Source organism: Phyllobates terribilis, unplaced genomic scaffold (assembly GCF_046119375.1).
Source record: "Phyllobates terribilis strain yellow unplaced genomic scaffold, ASM4611937v1 Scaffold_182__1_contigs__length_3807330, whole genome shotgun sequence".
Classification (NCBI taxonomy): domain Eukaryota; kingdom Metazoa; phylum Chordata; class Amphibia; order Anura; family Dendrobatidae; genus Phyllobates; species Phyllobates terribilis.
This window is the reverse complement of record NW_027362942.1, coordinates 2,146,267-2,159,566: the sequence shown is the minus strand read 5'-3', so window position 1 is coordinate 2,159,566 and position 13,300 is coordinate 2,146,267. Positions and strand designations below refer to the sequence as shown.

General features: G+C 46.0%; 1 protein-coding gene across 2 annotated transcripts in view; it reads right to left on the bottom strand.

Moving 5' to 3' along the window:
- LOC141212708 (uncharacterized) overlaps positions 1–13,300 on the bottom strand; it is a 136,780-nt gene that overhangs the window by 104,232 nt on the left and 19,248 nt on the right. For both annotated transcript variants that reach the window (XM_073664992.1, XM_073664993.1), the window contains exon 3: positions 13,054–13,194. In XM_073664992.1, the coding sequence (XP_073521093.1) occupies positions 13,054–13,194 (141 nt within the window). The remainder of the gene's footprint in view (positions 1–13,053; positions 13,195–13,300) is intronic.

Below are 13,300 nucleotides of genomic sequence, written 5' to 3'. Positions count from 1 at the left end.
ACCGATGTCCTCTTTTCAGCTCCAACAGCCAAAATCCAGTGTTCTTTGAGCTCGCGGAGACTCTTCACTTACCCCAAAATGCAGTGGGAATATGCAAATTATCTCCTCAGGACTCCTCCCCTGGTACTAAGAATGTTAAGGCGGATGCCTTGTCTCGCAGTTTTTCTCCCATAGTCGGTGCTGAGAAAGAGGAAAACATTTTACAAGAAGGTGTTGTGATAGCTGCTTTAGACTCCGTTTTGGAAGATGAGATTCTTAAAGCTCAGGAGAATGCCCCATCTAACACTCCTCATGGGAGGTTGTTTGTGCCTGGGACCTTTAGGAGAGATTTGTTTGTTGAGTGTCACGAATCTCGGTTGGCAGGTCATCCCGGAATCTCTGAGACCAAGAGACTGGTGGGTCGCAGTTTTTGGTGGCCTGGATGGCAGAAGGAAGTCATTAAGTGGGTGCGCCAATGTACTATATGTGCTAGATCTAAGTCCTCACATACTCCTGCTGCGGGGTTGCTTTGTCCTTTGGAGGTCCCCAGTGCTCCTTGGACACATTTGGCTATGGACTTTATAACTGACCTTCCCCCCTCTGAGGGTTTTACTGTCATCTGGGTGGTCGTGGACCGTTTTAGCAAGATGTGTCACTTGGTTCCCTTCGTCAAACTGCCCTGCGCTAAAACTCTCGCTAAGACCTTTGTCAAAGAAATTGTCAGACTTCATGGCGTTCCTACTGACATTGTTTCTGATAGGGGTCCTCAGTTCGTGGCTCGTTTTTGGCGTGCCTTTTGTGACAGGTTGGGAATTCATTTGTCGTTTTCGTCCGGATATCATCCTGAATCTAATGGCCAGACAGAAAGGAAAAACCAGGATGTTGAGCAGTTCTTGCGTTGTTTTGTGGCAGACAATCAAGAGGGGTGGTCTGAGTTTCTGCCACTTGCCGAATTTGCTCTGAACAATCATACATCTTCTTCTGCTGGTTGTTCGCCTTTTTTTTGTTGTTCTGGGAGACATCCGTCGTTTGGGTCGTTCTCCAAGTTGGGATCTGCCGTGCCTGAGGAGGAGAATTTTTCCGGTGATTTGGAAAGAGTTTGGACGGATGTGCGTGGTAATCTTCAGGAGGCCAACAGAAAATCTAAAGACTACTTTGATAGGAAACGACAGGAGGTTTTGTTCGCTGTTGGTGACATGGTTTGGTTGTCCTCTAGGAATCTGCGGTTGAGGATTCCTTCTAAGAAATTGGGTCCCAAGTTTGTAGGGCCCTTTAAGGTGCTTCAGGTTGTCAACCAATCTGCTGTTAGGTTGGAGGTTCCTACCTCCTGGAGAATTAATCCGGTCTTTCATGTCTCTCTGTTAAAAAAAGCTGTTGTGTCGGATGGTGACGCCTCTGCCTCTGTTCCTCCGGTGGTGGAGGACGGGGAATATGAAATTTCTCGCATCCTTGACTCTAGACGGTATAGAGGTAGTTTGCAGTATCTTGTGGCCTGGAAAGGTTTCGGACCCGAGGATAACTCTTGGGTGAGGTCAGATGATGTTTCCGCGTCCAGACTTATCAGAGCGTTTCACAGGAGATTTCCTGATAAGCCTGGTCCTAGGGGATCCGGAGGATCCTCTTAGAAGGGGGGGTACTGTTAGAACCTTGCTGTTAGGTTTTTTTTCCTTTGCTGGTCACATGACCTTGTTGGCCTATTTAATCCTGCTCCGCCCTTCTGGCTTTGCTGGACTTCATTGTATATCTACTTTCTAGCTAGCCTGTGCTCTGTATCTATCTCTGTTAGTTTGCTTGGTCTACGGACCTCTATGTTCTATCTATTTTGTTTGTTCGTCTGTCTGCTACTATTTCTGTTAGGAGGTGTCCCATATTCCTTCCAGTCCTTAGTACTTGTAGGGATTCCCTCCCCACATCTATAGGTCTTCGTACAGACTAGATTAGGACTTTAGCAGGTCTGATCGCAGGATCAGGTTCCCTGTTACATCGTAGGGATTCAGCTGAGTCGTATAGTAGGGACAGATCTCCTCTCTTTCCTTAGCTTTGGTAGCAGTACATAACACATACAGTATAATGGCCCCACATAGTCCTCCATACAGTATAATGGGCCCACAAAGTCCTCCATACAGTATAATGCTCCATACAGTATAATGGCCCCACATAGTCCTCCATACAGCATAATGGCCCCACATAGTCCTCCATACAGTATAATGGCCCCACAAAGTCCTCCATACAGTATAATCGCCCCACAAAGTCCTCCATACAGTATAATGGCCCACATAGTCTTCCATACAGTATAATGGGCCCCACATAGTGCTCCATACAGTATAATGGACCCCACATAGTGCTCCATACAGTATAATGGACGCCACATAGTGCTCCATACCGTATAATGGACCCACATAGTGCTCCATACAGTATAATGGCCCCACATAGTCCTCCATACAGTATAATGGCCCTACATAGTCCTCCATACAGTATAATGGCCCCACATAGTCCTCCATACAGTATAATGGCCCCACATAGTGCTCCATACAGTATAATGGCCCCACATAGTCCTCCATACAGTATAATGGCCCCACATAGTCCTCCATACAGTATAATGGCCCCACATAGTCCTCCATACAGTATAATGGCCCCACAAAGTCCTCCATACAGTATAATGGCCCCACATAGTCCTCCATACAGTAGAATGGCCCCACAAAGTCCTCCATACAGTAGAATGGCCCCACATAGTCCTTCATACAGTATAATGGCCCCACATAGTCTTCCATACAGTATAATGGGCCCCACATAGAGCTCCATACAGTATAATGGACCCCACATAGTGCTCCATACCGTATAATGGACCCACATAGTGCTCCATACAGTATAATGGACCCACATAGTGCTCCATACAGTATAATGGCCCCACATAGTCCTCCACACAGTATAATGGCCCCACATAGTCCTCCATACAGTATAATGGCCCCACATAGTCCTCCATACAGTATAATGGCCCCACATAGTCCTCCATACAGTATAATGGCCCCACATAGTCCTCCATACAGTATAATGGCCCCACATAGTCCTCCATACAGTATAATGGCCCCACAAAGTCCTCCATACAGTATAATGCTCCATACAGTATAATGGCCCCACACAGTCCTCCATACAGTATAATGGCCCCACATAGTGCTCCATGCAGTATAATGGCCCCACATAGTCTTCCATACAGTATAAAGGCCCCACATAGTCCTCCATACAGTATAATGGCCCCACATAGTGCTCCATACCGTATAATGGCCCCACAAAGTCCTCCATACAGTATAATGGCCCCACATAGTGCTGTATACCGTATAATGGACCCACATAGTGCTCCATACCGTATAATGGCCCCACATAGTCCTCCATACAGTATAATGGCCCCACAAAGTCCTCCATACAGTATAATGCTCCATACAGTATAATGGCCCCACCTAGTCCTCCATGCAGTATAATGGCCCCACATAGTCCTCCATACAGTATAATGGCCCCACAAAGTCCTCCATACAGTATAATGGCCCCACATAGTCCTCCATACAGTATAATGGCCCCACATAGTCCTCCATACAGTATAATGGCCCCACATAGTCCTCCATACAGTATAATGGCCCCACATAGTCCTCCATACAGTATAATGGCCCCACATAGTCCTCCATACAGTATAATGGCCCCACATAGTCCTCCATACAGTATAATGGCCCCACATAGTCCTCCATACAGTATAATGGCCCCACATAGTCCTCCATACAGTATAATGGCCCCACATAGTCCTCCATACAGTATAATGGCCCCACAAAGTCCTCCATACAGTATAATGGCCCCACATAGTCCTCCATACAGTAGAATGGCCCCACATAGTCCTTCATACAGTATAATGGCCCCACATAGTCTTCCATACAGTATAATGGGCCCCACATAGAGCTCCACACAGTATAATGGACCCCACATAGTGCTCCATACCGTATAATGGACCCACATAGTGCTCCATACAGTATATTGGACCCACATAGTGCTCCATACAGTATAATGGCCCCACATAGTCCTCCACACAGTATAATGGCCCCACATAGTCCTCCATACAGTATAATGGCCCAACATAGTCCTCCATACAGTATAATGGCCCCACATAGTCCTCCATACAGTATAATGGCCCCACATAGTCCTCCATACAGTATAATGGCCCCACATAGTCCTCCATACAGTATAATGGCCCCACAAAGTCCTCCATACAGTATAATGCTCCATACAGTATAATGGCCCCACATAGTGCTCCATGCAGTATAATGGCCCCACATAGTCTTCCATACAGTATAAAGGCCCCACATAGTCCTCCATACAGTATAATGGCCCCACATAGTGCTCCATACCGTACAATGGCCCCACATAGTCCTCCATACAGTATAATGGCCCCACATAGTCCTCCATACAGTATAATGGCCCCACATAGTCCTCCATACAGTATAATGGCCCCACATAGTCCTCCATACAGTATAATGGCCCCACATAGTCCTCCATACAGTATAATGTCCCCACAAAGTCCTCCATACAGTATAATGCTCCATACAGTATAATGGCCCCACATAGTCCTCTATACAGTATAATGGCCCCACATAGTCCTCCATACAGTATAATGGCCCCACAAAGTCTTCCATACAGTATAATGGCCCCACATAGTCCTCCATACAGTATAATGGCCCCACATAGTCCTCCATACAGTATAATGGCCCCACAAAGTCCTCCATACAGTATAATCGCCCCACATAATCCTTCATTGGCCCCACATAGTCTTCCATACAGTACAATGGGCCCCACATAGTGCTCCATACAGTATAATGGACCCCACATAGTGCTCCATACCGTATAATGGACCCACATAGTGCTCCATACAGTATAATGGCCCCACATAGTCCTCCATACAGTATAATGGCCCCACATAGTCCTCCATACAGTATAATGGCCCCAAATAGTCCTCCATACAGTATAATGGCCCCACATAGTCCTCCATACAGTATAATGGCCCCACATAGTCCTCCATACAGTATAATGGCCCCACATAGTCCTCCATACAGTATAATGGCCCCACATAGTCCTCCATACAGTATAATGCTCCATACAGTATAATGGCCCCACATAGTCCTTCATACAGTATAATGGCCCCACATAGTCCTCCATACAGTATAATGGCCCCACAAAAACCTCCATACAGTATAATCGCCCCACATAGTCCTTCATACAGTATAATGGCCCCACATAGTCTTCCATACAGTATAACGGCCCCACATAGTCCTCCATACAGTAAAATGGCCCCACATAGTGCTCCATACCGTATAATGGCCCCACATAGTCCTCCATACAGTATAATCGCCCTACATAGTCCTTCATACAGCATAATGGCCCCACATAGTCTTCCATACAGTATAATGGGCCCCACATAGTCTTCCATACAGTATAATGGCCCCACATAGTGCTCCATACCGTATAATGGACTCACATAGTGCTCCATACATTATAATGGCCCCACATAGTCCTGCATACAGTATAATGGCCCCACATAGTCCTCCATACAGTATAATGGCCCCACATAGTCCTCCATACAGTATAATGGCCCCACATAGTCCTCCATATAGTAAAATGGCCCCACAAAGTCCTCCATACAGTATAATGCTCCATACAGTATAATGGCCCCACATAGTCCTCCATACAGTATAATGGCCCCACATAGTCCTCCATACAGTATAATGGCCCCACAAAGTCCTCCATACAGTATAATGCTCCATACAGTATAATGGCCCCACATAGTCCTCCATACAGTATAATGGCCCCACATAGTCCTCCATACAGTATAATGGCCCCACATAGTCCTCCATACAGTATAATGGCCCCACAAAGTCCTCCATACAGTATAATGCTCCATACAGTATAATGGCCCCACATAGTCCTCCATACAGTATAATGGCCCCACAAAGTCCTCCATACAGTATAATGGCCCCACAAAGTCCTCCATACAGTATAATCGCCGTACATAGTCCTTCATACAGTATAATGGCCGCACATAGTCTTCCATACAGTATAATGGGCCCCACATAGTCCTCCATACAGTATAACGGCCCCACATAGTGCTCCATACCGTATAATGGACCCACATAGTGCACCATACAGTATAATGGCCCGACATAGTCCTCCATACAGTATAATGGCCCCACATAGTCCTCCATACAGTATAATGGCCCCACATAGCCCTCCATACAGTATAATGGCCCCACAAAGTCCTCCATACAGTATAATGGCCCCACATAGTCCTCCATACAGTATAATGGCCCCACATAGTCCTCCATACAGTATAATGGCCCCACAAAGTCCTCCATACAGTATAATGCTCCATACAGTATAATGGCCCCACATAGTCCTCCATACAGTATAATGGCCCCACAAAGTCCTCCATACAGTATAATGCTCCATACAGTATAATGGCCCCACATAGTCCTCCATACAGTATAATGGCCCCACAAAGTCCTCCATACAGTATAATGGCCCCACAAAGTCCTCCATACAGTATAATCGCCCTACATAGTCCTTCATACAGTATAATGGCCCCACATAGTCTTCCATACAGTATAATGGGCCCCACATAGTCCTCCATACAGTATAACGGCCCCACATAGTCCTCCATACCGTATAATGGACCCACATAGTGCACCATACAGTATAATGGCCCCACATAGTCCTCCATACAGTATAATGGCCCCACATAGTCCTCCATACAGTATAATGGCCCCACATAGTCCTCCATACAGTATAATGGGCCCACAAAGTCCTCCATACAGTATAATGCTCCATACAGTATAATGGCCCCACATAGTCCTCCATACAGCATAATGGCCCCACATAGTCCTCCATACAGTATAATGGCCCCACAAAGTCCTCCATACAGTATAATCGCCCCACAAAGTCCTCCATACAGTATAATGGCCCACATAGTCTTCCATACAGTATAATGGGCCCCACATAGTGCTCCATACAGTATAATGGACCCCACATAGTGCTCCATACAGTATAATGGACGCCACATAGTGCTCCATACCGTATAATGGACCCACATAGTGATCCATACAGTATAATGGCCCCACATAGTCCTCCATACAGTATAATGGCCCCACATAGTCCTCCATACAGTATAATGGCCCCACATAGTCCTCCATACAGTATAATGGCCCCACATAGTGCTCCATACAGTATAATGGCCCCACATAGTCCTCCATACAGTATAATGGCCCCACATAGTCCTCCATACAGTATAATGGCCCCACATAGTCCTCCATACAGTATAATGGCCCCACAAAGTCCTCCATACAGTATAATGGCCCCACATAGTCCTCCATACAGTAGAATGGCCCCACAAAGTCCTTCATACAGTATAATGGCCCCACATAGTCCTTCATACAGTATAATGGCCCCACATAGTCTTCCATACAGTATAATGGGCCCCACATAGAGCTCCATACAGTATAATGGACCCCACATAGTGCTCCATACCGTATAATGGACCCACATAGTGCTCCATACAGTATAATGGACCCACATAGTGCTCCATACAGTATAATGGCCCCACATAGTCCTCCACACAGTATAATGGCCCCACATAGTCCTCCATACAGTATAATGGCCCAACATAGTCCTCCATACAGTATAATGGCCCCACATAGTCCTCCATACAGTATAATGGCCCCACATAGTCCTCCATACAGTATAATGGCCCCACATAGTCCTCCATACAGTATAATGGCCCCACAAAGTCCTCCATACAGTATAATGCTCCATACAGTATAATGGCCCACCTAGTCCTCCATGCAGTATAATGGCCCCACATAGTCCTCCATACAGTATAATGGCCCCACAAAGTCCTCCATACAGTATAATGGCCCCACATAGTCCTCCATACAGTATAATGGCCCCACATAGTCCTCCATACAGTATAATGGCCCCACAAAGTCCTCCATACAGTATAATCGCCCCACATAGTCCTTCATACAGTATATTGGCCCCACATAGTCTTCCATACAGTATAATGGGCCCCACATAGTGCTCCATACAGTATAATGGACCCCACATAGTGCTCCATACAGTATAATGGCCCCAAATAGTCCTCCATACAGTATAATGGCCCCACATAGTCCTCCATACAGTATAATGGCCCCACATAGTCCTCCATACAGTATAATGGCCCCACATAGTCCTCCATACAGTATAATGGCCCCACATAGTCCTCCATACAGTATAATGGCCCCACATAGTCCTCCATACAGTATAATGGCCCCCCAAAGTCCTCCATACAGTATAATGCTCCATACAGTATAATGGCCCCACATAGTCCTCCATACAGTATAATGGCCCCACATAGTCCTCCATACAGTATAATGGACCCACATAGTGCTCCATACAGTATAATGGCCCCACATAGTCTTCCATACAGTACAATGGGCCCCACATAGTGCTCCATACAGTATAATGGACCCCACATAGTGCTCCATACCGTATAATGGACCCACATAGTGCTCCATACAGTATAATGGCCCCACATAGTCCTCCATACAGTATAATGGCCCCACATAGTCCTCCATACAGTATAATGGCCCCAAATAGTCCTCCATACAGTATAATGGCCCCACATAGTCCTCCATACAGTATAATGGCCCCACATAGTCCTCCATACAGTATAATGGCCCCACATAGTCCTCCATACAGTATAATGGCCCCACATAGTCCTCCATACAGTATAATGCTCCATACAGTATAATGGCCCCACATAGTCCTTCATACAGTATAATGGCCCCACATAGTCCTCCATACAGTATAATGGCCCCACAAAAACCTCCATACAGTATAATCGCCCCACATAGTCCTTCATACAGTATAATGGCCCCACATAGTCTTCCATACAGTATAACGGCCCCACATAGTCCTCCATACAGTAAAATGGCCCCACATAGTGCTCCATACCGTATAATGGCCCCACATAGTCCTCCATACAGTATAATCGCCCTACATAGTCCTTCATACAGCATAATGGCCCCACATAGTCTTCCATACAGTATAATGGGCCCCACATAGTCTTCCATACAGTATAATGGCCCCACATAGTGCTCCATACCGTATAATGGACTCACATAGTGCTCCATACATTATAATGGCCCCACATAGTCCTGCATACAGTATAATGGCCCCACATAGTCCTCCATACAGTATAATGGCCCCACATAGTCCTCCATACAGTATAATGGCCCCACATAGTCCTCCATATAGTAAAATGGCCCCACAAAGTCCTCCATACAGTATAATGCTCCATACAGTATAATGGCCCCACATAGTCCTCCATACAGTATAATGGCCCCACATAGTCCTCCATACAGTATAATGGCCCCACAAAGTCCTCCATACAGTATAATGCTCCATACAGTATAATGGCCCCACATAGTCCTCCATACAGTATAATGGCCCCACATAGTCCTCCATACAGTATAATGGCCCCACATAGTCCTCCATACAGTATAATGGCCCCACAAAGTCCTCCATACAGTATAATGCTCCATACAGTATAATGGCCCCACATAGTCCTCCATACAGTATAATGGCCCCACAAAGTCCTCCATACAGTATAATGGCCCCACAAAGTCCTCCATACAGTATAATCGCCGTACATAGTCCTTCATACAGTATAATGGCCGCACATAGTCTTCCATACAGTATAATGGGCCCCACATAGTCCTCCATACAGTATAACGGCCCCACATAGTGCTCCATACCGTATAATGGACCCACATAGTGCACCATACAGTATAATGGCCCGACATAGTCCTCCATACAGTATAATGGCCCCACATAGTCCTCCATACAGTATAATGGCCCCACATAGCCCTCCATACAGTATAATGGCCCCACAAAGTCCTCCATACAGTATAATGGCCCCACATAGTCCTCCATACAGTATAATGGCCCCACATAGTCCTCCATACAGTATAATGGCCCCACAAAGTCCTCCATACAGTATAATGCTCCATACAGTATAATGGCCCCACATAGTCCTCCATACAGTATAATGGCCCCACAAAGTCCTCCATACAGTATAATGCTCCATACAGTATAATGGCCCCACATAGTCCTCCATACAGTATAATGGCCCCACAAAGTCCTCCATACAGTATAATGGCCCCACAAAGTCCTCCATACAGTATAATCGCCCTACATAGTCCTTCATACAGTATAATGGCCCCACATAGTCTTCCATACAGTATAATGGGCCCCACATAGTCCTCCATACAGTATAACGGCCCCACATAGTCCTCCATACCGTATAATGGACCCACATAGTGCACCATACAGTATAATGGCCCCACATAGTCCTCCATACAGTATAATGGCCCCACATAGTCCTCCATACAGTATAATGGCCCCACATAGTCCTCCATACAGTATAATGGGCCCACAAAGTCCTCCATACAGTATAATGCTCCATACAGTATAATGGCCCCACATAGTCCTCCATACAGCATAATGGCCCCACATAGTCCTCCATACAGTATAATGGCCCCACAAAGTCCTCCATACAGTATAATCGCCCCACAAAGTCCTCCATACAGTATAATGGCCCACATAGTCTTCCATACAGTATAATGGGCCCCACATAGTGCTCCATACAGTATAATGGACCCCACATAGTGCTCCATACAGTATAATGGACGCCACATAGTGCTCCATACCGTATAATGGACCCACATAGTGATCCATACAGTATAATGGCCCCACATAGTCCTCCATACAGTATAATGGCCCCACATAGTCCTCCATACAGTATAATGGCCCCACATAGTCCTCCATACAGTATAATGGCCCCACATAGTGCTCCATACAGTATAATGGCCCCACATAGTCCTCCATACAGTATAATGGCCCCACATAGTCCTCCATACAGTATAATGGCCCCACATAGTCCTCCATACAGTATAATGGCCCCACAAAGTCCTCCATACAGTATAATGGCCCCACATAGTCCTCCATACAGTAGAATGGCCCCACAAAGTCCTTCATACAGTATAATGGCCCCACATAGTCCTTCATACAGTATAATGGCCCCACATAGTCTTCCATACAGTATAATGGGCCCCACATAGAGCTCCATACAGTATAATGGACCCCACATAGTGCTCCATACCGTATAATGGACCCACATAGTGCTCCATACAGTATAATGGACCCACATAGTGCTCCATACAGTATAATGGCCCCACATAGTCCTCCACACAGTATAATGGCCCCACATAGTCCTCCATACAGTATAATGGCCCAACATAGTCCTCCATACAGTATAATGGCCCCACATAGTCCTCCATACAGTATAATGGCCCCACATAGTCCTCCATACAGTATAATGGCCCCACATAGTCCTCCATACAGTATAATGGCCCCACAAAGTCCTCCATACAGTATAATGCTCCATACAGTATAATGGCCCACCTAGTCCTCCATGCAGTATAATGGCCCCACATAGTCCTCCATACAGTATAATGGCCCCACAAAGTCCTCCATACAGTATAATGGCCCCACATAGTCCTCCATACAGTATAATGGCCCCACATAGTCCTCCATACAGTATAATGGCCCCACAAAGTCCTCCATACAGTATAATCGCCCCACATAGTCCTTCATACAGTATATTGGCCCCACATAGTCTTCCATACAGTATAATGGGCCCCACATAGTGCTCCATACAGTATAATGGACCCCACATAGTGCTCCATACAGTATAATGGCCCCAAATAGTCCTCCATACAGTATAATGGCCCCACATAGTCCTCCATACAGTATAATGGCCCCACATAGTCCTCCATACAGTATAATGGCCCCACATAGTCCTCCATACAGTATAATGGCCCCACATAGTCCTCCATACAGTATAATGGCCCCACATAGTCCTCCATACAGTATAATGGCCCCCCAAAGTCCTCCATACAGTATAATGCTCCATACAGTATAATGGCCCCACATAGTCCTCCATACAGTATAATGGCCCCACATAGTCCTCCATACAGTATAATGGACCCACATAGTGCTCCATACAGTATAATGGCCCCACATAGTCCTCCATACAGTATAATGGCCCCACATAGTCCTCCATACAGTATAATGGATCCACATAGTCCTCCATACAGTATAATGGCCCCACATAGTCCTCCATACAGTATAATGGCCCCACATAGTCCTCCATACAGTATAATGGCCCCACAAAGTCCTCCATACAGTATAATGCTCCATACAGTATAATGGCCCCACATAGTCCTCCATACAGTATAATGGCCCCACATAGTCCTCCATACAGTATAATGGCCCCACATAGTCCTCCATACAGTATAATGGCCCACATAGTCCTCCATACAGTATAATGGCTCCACATAGTCTTCCATACAGTATAATGGCCCCACATAGTGCTCCATACCGTATAATGGACCCACATAGTGCTCCATACCGTATAATGGCCCCACATAGTGCTCCATACCGTATAATGGCCCCACATAGTGCTCCATACCATATAAAGCCCCATATTAAAAAAAAAAAAATTCACCTCTGCCCGTTCTTCTGCTGCTCCTGTCGCTTCACGGTGTCTTCAGATGATTTGCACATCTTGGTACAGCGGGCGCGTTATAACGGCGTCATCTCATGTGCTGAGACATCAGACGCAGAGGGGGAATGATGGGAGAGGGAGCGCTGATGCTCCCTCCTCCATTGTTACTTTAAACTGTATCGGCATCAAGTATGCAGAGATATAGTTGCAAGTGCGATGCCGGGCAGGCCACCTGCCCAGAGTCGTGGGCCAAATATACTCGGGGGGACCCACCTTGCGTCTTGGGCCAAATATACTAACCAGAAAAAAATTTTGATGGGATCCAGACACTTGTCAATCTATAATGCTGTCTATGGTTAGAACAGCGTAAATATGCAGACAGGTTGCCATTACCAGATTTTACACATAGTCATCAACCCTTACATCCCAGCAGCGCTCACCTCTCCAGTCAGCAGCTCAGTGATCTTGTTGGCGAGTCCCAGGATCTCATGATAACCATTGCTCCCATGGATCAGTGAGTGATCTTGGCCTTTGCTATATGCTTCACCCTTATCAGTTATCTTCTTTACTACTATGTAATCCTGTACATGGAGGGAGACATTAATGTCATATCATTTATTCATTTCACCTCTCCAGTTATGTCCTTGATTTATTAACCCTTTTCCAATTTTCCACCTTTTTTTCCTC